General features: G+C 41.5%; 1 protein-coding gene across 1 annotated transcript in view; it reads right to left on the bottom strand.

The window, feature by feature from the left end:
• Window positions 1–12,257: 12,257 nt before the first annotated feature.
• LOC136867078 (steroid receptor RNA activator 1) overlaps window positions 12,258–20,034 on the bottom strand; it is a 39,718-nt gene continuing 31,941 nt past the window's right edge. Inside the window, exons 3-4 of the mRNA XM_067144185.2 lie at window positions 15,522–15,627; window positions 12,258–12,557 (exon numbers count right to left, since the gene is read on the bottom strand). Of these exons, the coding sequence (XP_067000286.2) occupies window positions 12,406–12,557; window positions 15,522–15,627 (258 nt within the window). The 3' untranslated portion in view covers window positions 12,258–12,405. The remainder of the gene's footprint in view (window positions 12,558–15,521; window positions 15,628–20,034) is intronic.

The following is a 20,034-nucleotide window of genomic DNA, read 5'->3' as shown; positions in this document are numbered from 1 at the left end:
GAAAGGTTACACAAACGTAGGTACCTCAAACCAAGATGAAGGAGAGCTCGAGAGGGTACTTCACTCTCTATCTCCGATTTACATTTAAGGATTTTCGAAGTTTTTACATTAGCCGAAAGAAGATTTACATTTTAGAAAAGTTGGTTACATAGTTCAAGATTCGGACCTTTCCCTCGGGGTTAAACTGCGGAGGTAGCAAGAAAGAATAAAGTTATTTGGCCATTACCTTGTAGATGTTCTAGCTGCCGGCGAAAGAGGCCGCCCACCTCTTGCTTAACACACACATACACTCAGATAGACGTCGATCAATTGGCCAAGAAACGTGAAGATCCGCAGTTTATAAACCCTCAGGGAAGGTTCGAGATCATTCAAGACTAAACCAGCCACACCCTCTCAATTTTATTGGTAGATTCAAAAGTAACACTGAACATCGAACAAGTAGCCTGTGGTAGGTGGAAAATTAATTACAGAAAATTTTCATTGGCCAGATTCAAAACTGGCGGAAAGGAAAAGGAAATATTGCCAACCCAAAAATAAATGAACATCAATAAAAAAATTAGGAATAAAAAACTTCTTTGAGTTAGAAGTTTTTACACCTCGCACCAGGGTGCATGATCATCGTCTTTAGTAGTGTCATCTGTGGAAGAATGTCCAAACTTCTTGATGCATAGCAAACCAAACTAGTAGAAATTCAGTAAGTTTAGGAAAATTCACAATAACAAAATTACATCATATTTCTGTGGTGACATCTTCTAAATAAAGTTGTAAGTTGGTGTAGTTTAAGTCTCACTGTTTTACCAATAGAGGAGTTCATTTAGGCGCTGAATTTGAATGCGCGGCGTTGGGGTGCACCTCCCGGTATTATTATTATTATTATTATTATTATTATTATTATTATTATTATTATTATGTCATCAAATTGTTGATAATGTTTCCAGACTTATGATAAGTGAGGATTTCTTGGTACCTGTTAATCTTTTTACCTTGATAGTTCAGTTTTGTTGCCATATGCCATTGGTGGTGTATAATTCACCGAAGTTTGACATTCACGTTCTTTCTCTCCGCCCCCTTCCATTGTGGTCCTGAAGGCTATGTGTTACTCTCTTCTTGTGCTTGGTCATTGGTTTGAAGTAGGCCTATTTCGGTCAAACCTACACCAAGCATGGTAAATACATTATTTTACTGCTGTTTGTGAAATTTATGCAGCCCTTAATTTAGTTGCCAGTTGCATTGGTATTTACAATTAGGCTATACTTCATAATGGATAACTTTCAAGGTTACCTTTCAGCTAGTAATCCCAGTATGATATGGTGATGGGAAAAATGATATGTCCCCTATATTATAATAAATAATTACATTAACAATTATACTATAGAGATACAGTACTCATGGGGCATGCAATACTTTTAAAAATATGATCAGAATAAGATTGTAACCGATTGTAGGTCTCTATTATTTTAAGGATTTCTCTCATAAATTTTTATGTCCGCGGGTTTTATTGTAATTTACGCTTAATCACAACAGCCAAGCAGGGTAACGCTCTTGGTCCGGTTTCGAGGCCCATTCGTACGGCACAGTTCGACGACTTCGAACTAGGTACCCTACAATCAGCTGATCGTGATGTTGACCTCGTGCCGCAACATGATGAAGTGGCAGTATTCGCAGTTTGTGATTGTTAATGCTAACGGTCTTTAATTGTGATTTTAAAATGCGTATTTTCTACGCTTTTCGCCATTCATGAGCAACGGCCCCTTGCTTGTGTGACCACAGGAAATATGACAGACGTTCGTTCAATTAGCTTCACCAAGGCAGCGCTTCCGCCTCTCTATGTTATTCTAGCTCGTTGATGAGTTTCGACTTGACGTTTGAGCGCTGCCTTTTGGCGGAGGGTGCGTGAATTAATCAACAGCCAATCATAGGCAGCCGATCGTTCCGATAGAGCACGTTGGGCTCCAGTTCCGGTTTCCAGTGTTGTCGGTCTGTTGTTTAGTGTAACCACGTGCTATCAGCTGTGTGTTGTATTGTGCTCAGTTCTTTTCGCGGTCTCTGTGCTAGGTTATTTGTTCATTTATATTTCATGGTGTATAGTTCATAAATGTTGTTGCAGTTGATGCTTTCACGGCCCGTACTTATAGACATGATACTGTGTAGGCTTTTAGGCTTATGTCGTGTCAAGAAAACAAGGTGAAATTCTTTACGTTTCGCAGAGAACTGTGCTCTGCGTCCTCAGAAGAAATTTCGACTGTCCACGAGAAAGGCTTCTTAAACAATGACTCTTCAAATCCAGCCGTTATAATAGAAGTGGAAAATGGTATGTTCATTCGCGACCAGATGGCTCCCACGACGTGGCACAACGCTTGCGTTCGAAGCGTAAGCTGACCGAACCATCAGAACCAGTCTAAGCGGTTCACATAACGTGTTTACGTTTAACATAAGACATTGACAGGTGTATGACAAAGACACAAGCCTGGAATGAAACATCTGGTGACGAGGAACGTACGAATTTGGAAAACACCGAGACGAAATAACAATAGTGAAGGGAACTACCTACGTAAATTCTTAATGGCAGTTTAGTATTTTTTAATAGTATAGCGCGTTATATTGTGGTGAATAATGTGTAACAAGGTACAATAGTGATCTAGTTTATATAGTAGCTTAATTTAATATTTCGTTCAGTAGTTATATAGTAGGTTAATTTTAGGCCCGTGTGTGAATTTCATATTTTGTCATGTCGACGCCTACGTCTAATAATGAAGCTCCCAAGAGAAGAAAGCCCTTCGGACGCGGTACTCCTCTAAGGAGCCGGGCCCGGGAAATTGTTTGCAATGTTAGGGAGTATTTTGAGGAGAAAGATAACGGCGCGCATCTCTTGCCTGTTGCGAAATCAGTTCAGAGAACAGTTGATGCGACCAAACTTAACAGGAGCACAGTTATAAAAATAGGGAAGGAGAAGTACTTTGCCGAGGACCAGACAGCGGGGCCGTCCAAACTTGAAACTCCGGGAAAGAAGAGGAATTCAGCCTAAATCAGTAACGGAATTAGACTCTTTTCAACAAGATGCGATTCGTCGGCATATTTACGCCAGTTACCAAAGGAAAGAATATCCTACTCTTGATAAATTGCGTCGTTCCCTTGAAAACTGTGAACTTTTCAGTGGGAGCGTGTTTTCTTCGGGCCAGTGTGCAGATCCAGGATTCTTTCAGGACGTTGTACTACCCACGGAGGTATCCCACTTGGTTTTCTGACAAGGCAAGGAACCAAAGGTTCGTGAAACAATCTGTGACTGCTATCCAAGCGTATTTCAACCGGCCGTGTTGCTCGAGGACAAGCAGCGTACAGCCGACGGTGTCCATTGTTGAATACGCAAGGATAGTTTGGGTGAAGAGGCATCTGTCGCAAATTTGCAGCATACGACAAAAGGAGCTGCTGGCGCCTCAGGTGTAAAAGTGGCACACCAGATTCGGCGAACAGGCTAGCTATGGGGCTTGTGCGAAAAGCTCCCGTCGCCAACCTAACCCCGCTGTGGTGGATGCTGTTCGGTCTCGCAAGAACGCTTGGTCTTGCTGAGCCATATGCTGCACTGCCGTAGTCTAATCTGGATAAACTATGTGCCCCATAGAATCGCAGGAGCACCGTACGGTCAGCTCCCCAATTAGTGCTGCTAAGAAACTTCAAGAGATTAAGCCTCTTGGTACATTGCACTTTTAGCTGCCGCACGTGTGGTTCCCACGATAATGTACTATCGAAAAGGAGCCCAAGAAATCGGTAAGTGTCAACTACAGGAATAGCGACATTTCCTAAATAAAGTTCAGGAGGAGGGTGAAGAGTACGTTGACGACAAAAGTGGACAACAGAGGTTTTTGTGGTGGAGAACCGAAAGCCATGTTCGAAGGTCCACTGCTCCACTCTCCTAATAGCTTGCTGTAATTGTCGGTCTGCGACTGCCATATTACGCGAGCTATAGTGCAGAGCAAAATCGTCTACATATAGCGACGGTATTACTGCTGAACCAGCAGCAGCAACGATACCGTTTATTGCAATCGCGAAGAGATTGGAACTAAGAACCGATCCCTGTGGGACTCCATTTGCCTGAACGTGGTATTGCGAATATGTCCTCCCGACTCGGACGCGGAATAGATGGAGGGACAAAAAATTCGCAATAAATACCAGCAAGTGACCTCGGAATCTCCACTGATGCAGGATAGAAAGGATACCATATCGCTATGTGGTGTCATAGGCCTTTTCTAAGTCAAAGAAAACAGCTACTAAATGCTGTTTGCGGAGAAACGCATCCTGGATAGAGCTCTCCAGGCGTACAAGTGGTCAATGGTCGAGCGAGCGGCACGAAAACCACACTGGTACTCGCACAAGAGTCCTTGTGTCTCCAGACACCACACAAGTCGGCGATTTACCATACTCTCAAATAGCTTACACAGGCAGTTTGTAAGACAAATCGATCTGTAACTTCCTGCATACTTAGGATCTTTGCCAGGCTTGAGGACAGCCACTGAGACGGAAAATTACCCTCTATCCAGATTCGGCTGAACACACGAAGGAGATATAATAGACTATCCTCATTAAGGTGTTTCAACATCTGGTTATGGATACTGTCTGGTCCAGGAGACGTATCCTTGCAAAGCGCTAAGGCACTGCGGAGTTCCCACTCCGTAAAGGGCATGTTGTAGTCCTCTGGAGTTTGAGTGGCGAAACTAAGGTGATGACGTTCTGCCTCCCGCTTCAGAGCGAGGAAATCACGATGGTAATTCCCGGAGCCAGATACATCCGCGAAATGACTAGCCAGATGGTTAGCAATCGAGAGTGGTTCAGTGACAACACTGCCTGCAATGGAAATTCCCGGTACAGAAGATGATCCTTGGATACCTGAAAATTGTCGAAGTTTAGTCCACACTTGAGATGATGGAGTATGTGAAGTCATAGACGACACATATCTCTCCCATGAAGCTTTATTACTTTGACTAATAAGAACTCGCCCCTTAGCGCGGAGTTTTTTAAATGTTACCAAATTGACTACAGAGGTTGCCTACGATAACATTAATGAGCCCGACGGCGTTCTTTTATAGCTGCTGCAATTTCGACGTTCCACCAAGGAACGAGTTTTCGGCGAGGAGTCCCTGAAAAGGAGGGAATGGACTCCTCAGCAGCAGCAAGAATAACTTGGGTGATGTAAGTTATTTCCTCGCCAACGGTCCGCCTGGTATCGTCGTTAAAGACAGCTAGTGATGTGTACTTTGGCCAATCAGCATGTTTAAGAATCCATCAAGGAGGAGCCTCAACGAATCTTTGTTTCAACAAAGTAAGGATGAAGGGAAAATGGTCACTGTCACAGAGATCATCGTGTGTATTCCACCGAATCAGCGGAACCAACGTTCGGCTGCATAGACTTACGCCCATGCGAGGATATGTGCCGTAATGTACACTAAAGTGAGTTGGTTCCCCTGTGTTCAAAATACATAAATCCAGCTCTGTTACTAATGGTTCCAGCTAGGGTCAAGGCGTCTCAGAGCCCCATATGGGGTGATGGACGTTAAAATCGCTCAACAAGAGGAAGGGAGGTGGAAGCTGATCTATAAGATCAGTGACATTATTTATGATAAGAGGCTGGCTGATGGAAAATAAATGTTACACACTGTTACTATGACAGGCAGCGGTACCCGCCCCACAACTGCTTCCAGTGGGGTCCTTAGAGGTTTTTTTTTGCTAGTTGCTTTACGTCGCACCGACACAGATAGGTCTTATGGCAACGATGGGACAAGGAAGGGCTAGGAGTTGGAAGGAAGCGGCCGTGGCCTTAATTAAGGTACAGCCCCAGCATTTGCCTGGTGTGAAAATTGGAAACCGCGGAAAACCATTTTCAGGGCTGCCGATAGTGGGGTTCGAACCTACTATCTCCCGAATACTGGATACTGGCCGCACTTAAGCGACTGCAGTTATCGAGCTCGAAGGTCCTTAGAGGAGCCTCTTCGCTATAGGTATCAGAACGAACAAAAATACCCAAGCCACCAGACGCCCAGTGAGCATAATATCCTTCTGTCGAGTATAGTCTGAAATTCCTCAAGACCGTATGATGGCCTGGTCTGAAGTTTGTCTCCTGAATACAGACTACACTCGCCGCGTACTCACTAATGAGCTGACGCAGCTCAGCAAGATGCCTGTCATAACCGTTACAATTTCACTGTAACAGTGCCATAGTGTGGACTATAAAGAGAGTTATGTTATGAGCGACAAGATGCTCGTGAACCTAAATATTATCAACATCTGCACCCGTAGGTGTACATGACAGCGCGACGTCCATTCCGTCACAGACAGGCTGCGGGGTTGACACCCAGAACTTCGACGCCTTTTGGGGGCGGGAAGTTCCCCTACGAGGGGAGTGCGCAGGTTTTGGAGCAGGAATACCTGCTGGCGCAGACTCATACCTTCCAGATGGAGGGCATGATTTTCCTTTTGCAGGGGAAGTGCGGGAGCGCCCGGTAAGGACGTTCTTCTTCACCGCCTTCTTTTATAGTTTAGATGGGCTGGGAGATGATTTCCCAGCCCTGGTCGACGATGCTGCCTCCGCTGGCTGGGGCACAGCTTTCGCTGACCTTTTGGGGGAGAGGGGAGACTTGGCCTTCCCCCCTTGCTGTGCCGGCTTAGAAATGCCAGCCGGCACAGACTTCTGGTTGGTCGAAGGTGGGGTGGTCCCCCCCTTTGAGCTTTTACTCTTTGCAATGTTGCTCTAAGGAGCAATGTCGGACAGTTCAGATCCCGAGGAGACCAGAGCAGTTAGTGCACTTGTACGGAGTTGTGCACTCCTCCGCGCCGTGAGTTGCTCTTCCACATGTACCACACACAGACTAATTTGAACAATGAGATACCATATGTCGAATCTCTGGCATTGATAGCATCGCATAGGAGGCGGGATGTACGGCCTCACATCGCAATGATAAGTTGTTACCTTGAATTTCTCTGGTAACACTAACAACTTAAGGAGACAATGAAGGCACCAGTGGCAAAGTCTTCACCGCTGACCTTGTGCGTAATGCGCCGGACGTGTGTCAGGTCACGACACGGGTCTTCATGTCTTCCCTAAACTCTTCGTCAGTGTTCAAAATAAGGTCGCAGTGAAAGATGACTCCGCGAACCAGATTCAAGGATTTGTGCTCCTCCACTTTGACGGGGATTTCGCCAAAGTGGTCGCACTTAAGCAATTGATCAGCTTGCAGTGCTGTACGATTCTTCAAAAGCAATCTACCGTTGCGCATTTTCTTGAGATCCTCGAGTTCGCCGTAGACGCCTTCAATGTGTCTACTAAAAAGGATCAATTTTACCAGCTTAAAATCATGCCCACCGGTTCTGGTAGCAACTAGAAACCTAGGGAAGCTGGATCCCATTCCTTCACGCATGTTCCCAGGGAGCTGAACCTCTCAGGGAAGCAAAAGTTAAAGACTTCGGTGGAGGACCACCTTGGGATGGGCGACTTCGTTTCAAAGCCATGCCCGAAAAACATCCTCCCCGAATGCCACCCACTCTGATCAGGGGTCTCTGTAGCCAAACCAAGCTGCCAAGGCAATACCCGCCTGGTCATAGCAGGTACTGCCCGGGGTCTGATGTTGGACGATGCCTAATACGGGATGACTGAGGTAATGAGTACGAGGACTTCCTTCCTCCAGTCACCCACAATAGCATGTACCCCATAGCGTGTACAGAGCACTAAATATAGAGAAAAAAATAATAAATAATAATAATAATAATAATAATAATAATAATAATAATAATAATAATAATATGTCCTTCTGGCATTCGGCTGTGCAGGGACCTGTGTTGTCAGGCCGATACTACTACAAGGGTACATGGCCTTCCCACCCGCCGCTTCCTGGGTGGTTACTGACGCTGGCTTTCGGGCGTAACCGCACACGTACGTGGCCCATCTCCGAGCAGCAGGCACATAAAAAATTTAGAAATGGTCTACAACTAACCCTCAAAAAAAAAAAAAAAATTAAGAGGGAACCATGCCTACATGACCCTTTTAGTCACCTTCTACGACAGGCAGGGATTACCTGTGAACGTATTCAGCCCCTCCCATCCACAGGAGGTCCAACACATTGTACCAAACCGCAATCCATGTCCGCACCTACGTCGCCCCTTTTAGTCGCCTCTTACGACAGGCAGGGGATACCGCAGGTGTATTCTACATGTGCATCCCCCACCCACAGGGGGTGGTACATGATGCAAACTGCCTTAATTACTTTGTGAACTCTGATAACTAGTTAGTGAACTACAGCCCCCCTCTCCTATAGACATTTTTCTATTCACAGGCAGATGAATTTTACACCAACTAAACATAAAAGTTTGCATCCCTCTCCTATAATCAGTTAATACTGTGAACGTGAACTTGATATTGAGTGATGCTTTTTTTTTTTTTTTTTTCTTCCAACCTTGAGGTGGGATGGGTTCAGGCACACCAACTTCGGGTAATTATTGGGGGGGGGGGGCATGACTTACATGGACACAGGCATGTAAAATGAAGAACAACTATTAAAACAAACATTCCTATATATTAACAATATTCACAAACAAACAGAAAAAACAGAACGATAATAGAGCTTGTTTCTCAAATACATTTTTGAATGAGTGTAGGGCCTAATGTACAGAGTTTTCAATAATATTCACAAGTAAACAGAAAAATATAACTTGATTCGTAAATAAATATTTTGAAGGAATGTCTTATGTATGAAGTTATCAAAAATAATCACAAGTAAAAAAAAAAAGTAGAACTTGCTTCATAAATACATTTTCTGAATACATGTCCTATAACTTGTCATGATAAGAGCTCTACCACCAGATGTACCGCCTGAGCAGTCTCCATTAGGAAATGTAGTTCTTCGAAGGAATGCCCGCTTCCTAATCTCATTCCTTGATATAAAATAATCTACTAAATCCATTGGGGAGAGCTCATCGGACTTTCTGGGTATAACCCAGTGGCGGCGCGTGACTTTTACAGTAAGGGAAGCACATATCATAAGCTAGGAAGATGTATAAAATAAATATAATAACTCACATTATCTTGTGCTATTTGAATGTTAATTTAATCCGCCTCTCCTTCTTGACGAATTCTTCTATGACAAGGCTGTAGAATTCTTCTTCATTCTTTGATGACTTCAATTTTAGTAACGTCTTCTCAATCGACAGTAGAGATAAGTTCGAGAGTCTCTGTTGTCCCTGTGTGTTTCTGCAGTAGGTGTGGTTTCTCCGAAGTGCCGAAAATGAACGTTCGGCACTAGCACTGGACACTGGGATAGTTGAAATCAACGCACATAACTTAAACAGTTCAGAAAAGGCAGAAGATGACAATCCACTACTTTTTAAATAAAACAAAAGTTTCAGAACTCCCATCGTAAGATACTCATCGGAGGAATAAGCTACGCTGAGCTCGCTTCTGAGACGGGCGTAGTCAAAATGCTGACCGTAACTTTGTTTCAAAGAACAGAATGCTGCTTCAGGGAAACTTTTCTTCGTCTTCCTTTGATCAACTAACTGTAAAAATGTTAATTTCTCGAGTGCTTGTAATCGAACTTCTAGTTGGGTATGTATATTGCCATATATCTCGCAATATATGCGACGGTAGTGTGAATTTATGTCGCAGGTTTCATTTTGACGTAGCCTCTTCTTTGGCAGCTCGCAGCTCTCTTGACATTTGTTCCATACTCTTTCAAATTCATTTCTTTTTCCCTGAATGATACTTTTTGTTTCCCCTATTTTGGCAATACAGAAATTTACATCCAGTGCTTTCGTTTGAAGAATTTCAAAGAGAGAATCGGTTAAGCAAAATATCTCGCTGAAAACTAATAAAATGAAATTGAACTGGAATTCTGAGAGAACGCTGTTAAAACCTCGAGCTTCGTGATACGTTTGACTATCCCATTGCTCTGGATTATCAAGGATATTCTCGAACAACTGAACTAATTCTTCTTTTTGTTCACGAACTGTTTCAACAAGTCTTCCGTTGTAATTCCATCGTGTTGGACACACTTTAGGAAATCGTCTCTTGACTTCTTTATCTACCGGTAATGCAGCAGTTCTCTTCGTCGAATTAGAAAAGAAAGAGGCCAAGCTACTCAGAGTCATGAAGAATATTTTACATTCCTTTATATTAGAAGTTGTCTGTGTAAGGACAAGGTTCAGTCTGTGAGCAAAACAATGTATGAATATAGCGTCGGGATATTTGTTTTTCACTCTTTTCTGTAAACCACTGAGGTCTCCTGACATCACTGCGGCTCCATCGTAACATTGAGCGACTAGTTTAGAACCACAGTTGAACTCGTCCATTATGTGGAACACGTGATCTGCAAGAGCAGGAGCACTGCGATCGGCGCTTACGTCGGTAAATCCAAGAAATCGCTCCTGTACTTCTCCATCAGCAGACGTGAACCTAACAACAGTTGAAAGTTGGGAATGGGCAGAAATATCAGTAGTTTCATCAATAATAATCGCCACGAATGATGACTGTGATATTTATTTATTTATTTCGGTCAATAACACACTGGCTACTCCGTCAGTTAAATCATTTTGTATTTGATGTGAAAGACCTGTGAACACCGTTGCTTTCTGCAAATGATTTGCCAGTGTGTCGTCATACTTGCTCAGCAGCGTTATGAGTTCTATATAATTTCCACGATTTAAGGAACTTTTATCTTCTGCATGCGCTCTGAAAGGAAGTTCTTGTCTTGCAAGATACATTACAACGTCAATCAGTCGTTGGATCACCTTTCTATTCTGTTTTACCAACTCGTTATGTTTTATTGTCTCCAGTTTACGCTGCTGATCGAGTTGCAAATCTATTCTGGTCGTTCCGAAAGTTGTTAACAGAATTTCAGCTCGGATATGTGTTTGTGATTGCTGATGACGCTGGGATGCTTTAAGCAAGTTATTCATATCATCGAAGCCTACACTGTTCCATACCCCCTTTTCATTTGAAAATAGAACGCAAGGCCAACAGTAGAGTTTTGATGTCTTTTGACAACCACATAATCAGCCTATTTTTCCATACTGCTCTGTATTAAAGTGTCGAACACAACGTTTCGTTTTAGTTTTTACACCCGGTAAATCAGGCATTGGCCTGCCACCGGAAATTATATTACTCCTCTCCTGAAAAGCCCTCGAACTCATCCCCTGGATTAAGAGAGATTCTAATACGCATCCACATCCCCCTCCGCTCTCCTCACTCGCGTCGACAGTTGCCATACTTCAGAGACTCAAAGTGGGGAATGAACACAGTCAATGCATTCCCTTCTAAGCCGGCAGAATCGCAGTAGTTCCTTTAATTTACATGTGCGCACGTAAATTTGGTGTAATTTTCACAAATAACACAAAGTAAATTAAATGGTACAACTCACAGTACGATATTTCACTTCAGTTGGAAACACAAGCACAATTAAATCTTTTTCTCACAAGTTTTATCACAATTATCACATACAAATATTCTCAAACGGAATGAGTAGTCAGATGCATTCCCTTGGCTCGCCCCACGAAGCTTGCCGAACCCAAACAAATAATTACGAAGGGACCAGAGTGAAGCCAAGGTCGAGTCTGGCAAGCCACTTGCTGACGAGCGGCCGTGATGTGAGTATCACGCGAGCTCACGGGGACAGACGTATGTTTGCAGCTCTCAACTGTCCATGCACACTGTCACGTTAAAATAAAGTTAATTATATATTATACCAAATGACACAAAACTTAAAATAAATACTGGTTGCAATAACATGCTTAATGTTTTTCTTTGTGTAATATTTTTTAAGGGAATGACTCATTCCCTTCATTCCATTGAATAACCACCCCTGGTATAACCCCATCAGCGCAGCTCAACCCATCCCACAGCAGAGCTGAGAGAACCAACCTTTGGACTTCCTTCTTAAATCTTGTTACACTGTAGTTCTTGACTCAGGGATCCTACGACTACCAAACTCCACGTTTTAAGGGGACTTAACATCTAGGAGGAGAATTGGGTGGCACGGGGGGGGGGGGGGGGCGCGAACGCACTCTTCCCCACAAAATTATTTTGGTGAGGGGGGGGGGGGGAGAAAAGGCCTTGACACCCCCTCCCAAAGTCGGTGCCACTGAATAGGTTCCTCATTAGATTGCATATAGGAAAACGGGAGGAGGACAGAAATTCTAGAATTGACAACAGAGCAAATAACTGTATTTAGGATGTGTTTAGGGACATAAATAAATATATAAATAAGAGACATAACCAATAATACTGTCTAATAATTTATGCATCTTGCAAACAATATTTACAGGTAATGATAAAAAGCTTAGAAAAATTACATTTTTTTCCTTACAATTCAAGTATTTTCCCATGGTGTCTCCTTATCATACTAGTCTCATAATACAAATAAATAATCATCAATTGGTTTGATCTGAAGCAGGGGCTTTAATTTTGACAAGGTGGATCAATTTCCTTAATGCAGCCATCCAGTTACGACACAATGCAACGTGATCGACCATCAGACCAGCTTGAATATTATCAGGAAGCTTAGTATCACCTTGTCGGAGAGCTAGAAGAGAAAATCAGGACCATATTATACAGTGATTTTTAAGATTTAAGTTTAATGAAATCCACAATTTTTAAAATTTTCTACATATTACAGTTGAACCTGATTTATACGTATAACAAGGGAAGAGAAAAACTAATTGTAACTCAGAATTACTTAGAAATCAGACTTACACAATACATCACATATTTACTGAAAAATCAACGGAATGTGTAAATCTTTGCAAATAATAAATACATTAAGACAGAAAATATTATTTTGAACTTGGTCCAGCCTTAAAATAATCAGATAGTTTGGCTTGTTTCACTTTTCTTGCATTAGGAGTATAAACCTTGTTTTGCAAACTTAGTAATAAATTCAAAGCATTTTCACTACAACTTCTTGCACTGATGTAACGCCTACATACATCGATTGCACTTAACATTTCACTCAGTTCAGGTGTTTCAAGATTCAAGTCTCCATCTCCATCACTGTCGCTATCGCTTGTAGCTGGTCCATCATCACTGCATTGTTGGCATACATCAGCAATAATCTCTTCATCTGGTAGTTCTCCACAAACAGTCAAATTATCATCGACATGTACAAAAGTATCAATTTCTACACCCTCCAGTAGCGTTAGCTCATTGCCAGACAAAACTTCGTCCCCTTAATCATCATTAGAGGCAGCCTCTTCTAGTAAGACACCCGCTTTGCAGAAACAGTTGCTAATTGTGGAGGATGACACCTGCTTCCAGGCAGCCAAAATAAAGTCCATGGATTGTAGCAAATTAATGGAGAGAGGTTCATTTCCTGCATCACTCAGCATTATTAAATGTTGAACCAGCATTCTTCTATAATGCACTTTGAAATTTGTGATCCATATGAAGGAGGATCTTCCTTCTGTTTCCTTTTCATTTTAATGTCCAGCTTTTTCAACCACTGTTCCATTAGAAGCATAGTCATCCAAGAATTTCTGTTGGATTCATACTCTGTAGGTTTTGTTTTCGCACCCTTAAAACACCTTGGATTCTTCAATTTTCCTATCACAAGTGGAGGAAGTTTGTCAGATCTATCTGCATTGGTGGTGAGAAGTACTGTTGCACGAATTTTACTATTCTTCCCTCCATGGCATGAGTCACCTTTTTCAGCTAATGTTTTATTAGGAAGGAGATTGTAGAATAGGCCGGTCTCATTACAACTGTAGATGTTTGGAGGCTGATAATCGCTTACGATACCCGGCAGAACCTCTTCTTTCCAGCGTTGCACCGTGACGTCGTCCACAGCTTTTGAGTCACCGCAAATTCTTCTCCCTGTGATTCCATGACAGTCTTTAAATCCTTGCAATCACCCTGATGAAGCCTTGAAATCAGCAGTGATACTCATCATTTTAGCTAAATCTACTGCCTCTGCCTTCAGTATGTCGCCTCTAATTGGTAGAGCTCCAGCCTGCTTTTGCTGGAACCATGTGAAAAGTGCTTTCTCCAAATCTACGTACCTTCCTTCTTGCTGACGGCTGCACTTTGCTGATTTTGAATCCAGTTTTAAGAACTCATCCAAAATAGCGTTTCTTTTATTGGTGACTGTACATAGCGTGGTATAAGCAATCTCTAAGTCTGAAGCAATTTCAGTTTTTGTTTTATGTGGATTAGCGTCCACTTCTCGTATAAATTTTACTTTTTCATCTAGGGTATAACTTTTCCTTTTTCTGTTCTCCATGGCTAATCAAAAGCAACTGAATGAGACAAAACTACTGTTCAACAGTAAACACCAAATACCGCCACTGCGGACATTTTACTTCTCCATTGTTCCCACAAAAGAAATTCTCATATTCAAACAAATTTACTGTATTTTCTTTTGTTTCCGCACCAAAACCGCCCACTTTCCTTGTAATGTATCGTAATCTTTGGTGGCATTGTGAAGGTCAAAACAACGAAGGTAGAGGAGGAGCAAGATAGAGAACGAAGGGGACTCGCTCGGTTGGTCTTTGTTAAGCCGCCAGTACGTAAGGGTCAACAATGTCACTCGGCAAAACTCTGTGTGTTCTGTTTCAGCACCGAAACCCAACCGCTCTACTTCTGCCTATGCCGATAAAGAGGAAACTTCGTAAATACAATAGTTTCTTTTAAAAAAGCACGTGATCATTACAATTATGCAAAACTCAATTATATTTCACTGACACTTAACACATATGACAGCGAATTATGTATAAAAGGATTACGTATAAATAAGGTTTAATTAACATGCTTTTAAATTACATTTTGCCGGAACCTAAAGAAAATTATGTACAAATACGAATTACACAGAACAGAGTTACGTATAAAGCAGGTTCTACTGTATATAAAACTGTCGGCAAGTTATTCAGTTATAGTATCATTGTAGATTGAGAATGGGCATCTGATACCCAAGTGAAGAAACATCAAATGACCAAGTAGCACTGCTACACAGGATTTCTTCACCTCTGATTTTACAGATTATTTAGTTACATATTTGTTTTTTTTAAAAACAACCACCATATGCTGAGATTGTTCACAGAGTAAGAAAATGAAAGTTTTTGTGCTAAAGAGACACCATCAACAGGGAAGGAGCAGTGCATGAGTACAAGACACATGATGGAAATTTTATGAAGGAAATTGTATAATGACTATCACAACTTAAGTTAGACTTAGTTAAGCTATCAGTAAAGATGATCTACTGTACTTTCAACTATAGAACTACCTATGTATTTTAAGATATCTTTTAAAATCAATTTGTTATTCTAACTAAAGATTTACAAAAATGCAGTAGATCAAAATGTCAAAAAATTGTGTTCAACTGCATTTAACTACTTGGAAAAGAAGAAAAATGTGCAGCAATCTTGCAAAAATCCTTTTATGTGGGTGACAGGTGACATGGCCAATATTTCTGATAAGGATACGCCTCTCCTGAAATTTGAGAATTGCACATATTTGGAATCAACTATTCTAGACCTACAGGAAAGCAAAGTCTTACCTTCTGCTAGCCTGTACACCTTCCTGCACACATCTGGGTTAAGCTTATCTTCTTCCCACATTTTTTGTAATACACCAAGCCGCTTTTTAATTTCTTCTTTACTTCTCTGGGGGTAAGGAAAAAACACATTTCCAGAATGCTTTCTTAAATATATACGGTATTACATCATGTATACATTATGTACATATTCATTATAGACTGCTTTGCCTCTCAGCATTCAGTCTGCAACACACTGTGAAATAACTCCAAAATTCATTATTTGTAAGTAGTTTTTTGGCCTTGTATGTAGTTCATACAGTTTCAATATACTGTAATGACAAGATCAAGCAACAAATCAATTCATATATATAGAAAGATGCAGGTAGGGATAGGTACACATAAGAGCAGAAACACGATAAAAGGTCAATGGGGGAAGGAGGGAGCAATAAAAAGAGGAGACAGAGATGAAAATGAAGACATAAAAGGACAAGAAAAATTCCTGTATCTTCATGACTTCCATCTTCATATAGATGGGCTCTCTCCTCAACATGGGTGCCCATATGACAGTTTGTAGGGAGGGGAGGGGGGGGGAGGAGGAGGTAGGGCTAGACCTGGGGTTTGTAGTATTTTTAATATTTTGGAAGATGAATGGCAACTTGTATTCCACGGTAGAATAACACCCACGGTATCCCCTGCCTGTTAGTTGGGGGCGTACATACTACCACTTCTATGTAATACCGACTTTTAAATCATTTTCTTGAAAGAAAAACACTTGACTACATTAGATTTTTGCCTCTCCCTGAGAACTAGGGGGGCCCGCGGCCTCCCCCTTGCCCCTGGGCATGGGCGCCCTTGCTCCTCAACAATTTCAGTTCTTCTATATCCATTTCTTCTCGGCCCCCAGACAAGATGTTTTCTACTTCCTAGTTTCATTAGGATATGGGAGGCTTTAACACTCATTGAAGTTCCATACTGATAGATATTCAATTCTGGTGTAGGAAGTGTAAGATAAGAAGAAAGCCACATAAATGCTGAAAATGGAAGAGATAAACACATAAAGATGAATACAGCAGGTAAAAGACTACGAACACATAACAAATATGAAAGGTGTTCTTGTGTCATGACAGGACTAATCAAGTTATAAATAGTTTATTTATGAAGTGAATTATTTACTGTTTTAAAAGGGGGAATGATGATGATGATGATGATGTTTGTTTAAGGGGCCTAACATCGAGGTCATCGGCCCCTAATGGTACGAAATGAGACGAAATGGAATGACAAATTAAAAGTCCAAAATCCTCCACTGACCAGAATTCAAAACGTGAGGACAAAGAATGAATGGATGGATATGAATTTAAAAGAATCAGTGGATCTGAACCAGAATGTCTTGCATTCACAGAAACTCATGTGACACAATAGTATTACTGACCAATATAGCATATAGCATAATACTAAATCGATAATGCTGTTAGTCCAAAGGGTTCCAAAATCCAAGTCATCGGCCTCTCATAATGGTACTTATCGTTAGGAAAGTAGAACCATGGTATTTGTCATGTTGCGATACTAATCAAAAGTAGCTTAGACTCGCGGCATTCCACACAGTATGGTACTACTCAAAGGTAACGAAATTTGCACAGGGAATACAGACCTATCGTGTTTCGCACACTGCGGCGCTATTTACATGCAACGCAAACCTGTTCCTCACAAAATTGGATTAACCAAAGGGACTCGCACTATCCCGGGGTGTTTCTCACATAGTGGGTACTAAGCATAGGCAAGGCAGAACCATGGTGTTGCGCATATAGGGGTACGAATTACAGGTACTGTAGAAGCCGCCAATGTACTCTATTGCTACTAATCAAGTCATCACAAACCCATTTGGTACCTCACATAGTGGTACTACGCGCAAGTAAAAGCGACCCATTGTGTTTCCTGCATGGTGGTACTAAGCACAAGTAGTCTCATGGTTCTAAGTTGATCATACCTTGGTCGTCTCTTACGACAGGCAGGGGATACCGTGGGTGTATTCTTCGTCTTCATCCCCAACCCACAGGGGGTTGTGTGTTTGGTCTGTGAGAGGTATTTTATTTCCCTCAAGTCCGCCGGCAAGCTGGTTAGGACCCCGCTATCCGCCACCTGGGACGCGCCACGTGGGAGTATCACCTCTCCCCCTGCTGGCGTAGCAGGTTTGTGGTAAAAGAGGAATTATCATTAAAGAATGGTAGGAAACCCCATTATGAAATAATGCAAATAGAAACATAATCAAGGAACTTCAGAGTATTTTAATATTTGTATGTTTGATGTAAAGAATGCACTAAGAATAATTAACATTATTTGAATTTAAAAAGTCATGAATTAATGCTCAGATGTCTTAGCACAAAGTTTATGAGAAAGATTTAGCTGTGGAATTCTAGTAGCTGCAATTGTATTATTAACCAAAATTCCAGAACCACAATCATGCATTGTTGAACAATCTCACCCTCAATTTTTACATGTTAAGAATGAAGAACCCCTTTGTTTACATACTATTGGTATGCTCAATATCCTCTGACATCATATCATATGAGTAAAATTTCATTATTTATTAAATAAAGAGCAAGTCTATTCGAGCAATCTAATTAGGAGCCAATGATGTAAGAAGATATACCCGCTAACCTATATGAAACTTGCATGTCCTACCAGAGGTGAGTATCATGTACCCTCCTGGTTGAACTAAGCCGAGTGTACATGGGTACAATATGCAGCCTATTGTTTAGTTGCCCAATTTATTTGAACAGGGTGGTCCATGGTTGGTTAATTAAGCATGTTTGAATGCATTCCATTTTCTCAAGAAGTACTTGTCAATATTCAAAATAATCAGAGTGCTGAATTTATTATGTCTGTAAGGTTATGGTTATGTGTGGAAAAGAGTGTAATTCAATTTTCTTTTTAAAATTAGTACCATTATCTTGGCAGATCCTAGCAAAGTACAGCAAGTTACAAGTTCAATTATTAGTCTCTTGGTATCATTACTGAAAGTGAAAACAGAATGTCCATATCCTCAACTGTTCACAAGTTATTTAAGGTGGATATATTAAGTGAATAAGCCTTTGGTTGTGGCACCATACACAACCATTAACTCGGCTCAAGGGAGATAGCGTCACTTTCCCTATTCCTCCACTTGAGTAATTCTTGTCTGGCATCCACGTTGCGGGGGTGGGCACCCTACACTTCAGTAGGCCGGAATGACAGGATGGCTGAGTTCAGTCGGGGACCCAAGCCCATGGGGTATAACATGGAACCCATGCCCAGGGATACAGGTGAAGACCTCAACAGCAGTGAAGGCGGAGGTAAAAATCACTGGTACGGTAGATCTGGCAGAAGAGGCAATATCTGATCCCTGAGAACTGACTCAGGGCCTGCTGCCTTGCAGGTTGATAGGGGACTATTAAAGGCTGAGGGAGATAACCCTGACAGAAAAATCTTCGGAAGTGATAGGCCCAGCAAGTTAGCTTTTGGATAATTTGGAATTGCTTTCAAAACTAAACGAGGCCTCAAATGGAAATATTGTAATCACCAGAATAATGATTCTAGTTCCCACCTTGGTAATGATATTAATGACAGTTCAATACCCGATGCTCCATCACAACCAAAGAGAACACACAAAACTCGATATGAGACTGTAATCAAAATTGCCATGCTAAAAATTCTGACACTAACTGGCAAAATAGAGGAATGTGTAGACTTAATGACAACAAGGAACATAAACATACTGGGTCTTGGTGAAACCAAGTGGAAGGGAAAAGGAACAAAGGAACTCAGAGAGGGTTATCATCTATTCTGGTCAGGTGGAGATCAAACAAAAAATGGAGTTGGTGTTGTTATGGATTATCAAATGAAAGATCATGTAGTAGAAGTAAAATTTGTTTCTGATCGGATTCTTCACATAATGCTGAAATTGGATTCTTCCCAGAACATCAACATCATTCAGTGCTATGCACCACAGGCTGGTTGTGAAGATGAAGAAAAAGAACATTTTGAAGAAGACATAGAGGAAAGAATAAGAGGAGATGGAACAATTATCATAGGGGATATGAATGGTCAAGTAGGAACTGTGAGAGATGGATATGGAAGTATTCTAGGAGCACATGGATGGGGTTCACGAAACCCGGAAGGAACTAGACTACTTGATCTCTGTCTGAGGAACAACCTTGTAATAGGGAACTCATGGTATCAAAAACAAAAAAGCCATAAGGTCACAAGATATGGATGGGATGGAAAAAGTGAATCTCTTATAGACTACTTTCTGATTGAGAAACAACTACAAAATAGACTGTTAGACGTAAAAGTTATTCCTAGTGTCTCCTTGGAAAGTGATCATAGATTCCTCATTCCTCAGGTTTAACAAGTTAAAAGAAGTAAGAATCATACAGGTAAAGAAAGTCAAGACTTGGAAGCTGAAGGACAATGATAGAATAATAGAGTTCCAAGAAAACATCAAAACAGGACTACCAAAGACAGATGTAAGAACAGTTGAGGAGGAATGGAAGGATCT

This window comes from Anabrus simplex, chromosome 3 (genome assembly GCF_040414725.1).
Source record: "Anabrus simplex isolate iqAnaSimp1 chromosome 3, ASM4041472v1, whole genome shotgun sequence".
Taxonomy (NCBI): Eukaryota; Metazoa; Arthropoda; class Insecta; order Orthoptera; family Tettigoniidae; genus Anabrus; species Anabrus simplex.
This window is presented reverse-complemented; position numbering and strand designations above follow the sequence as displayed.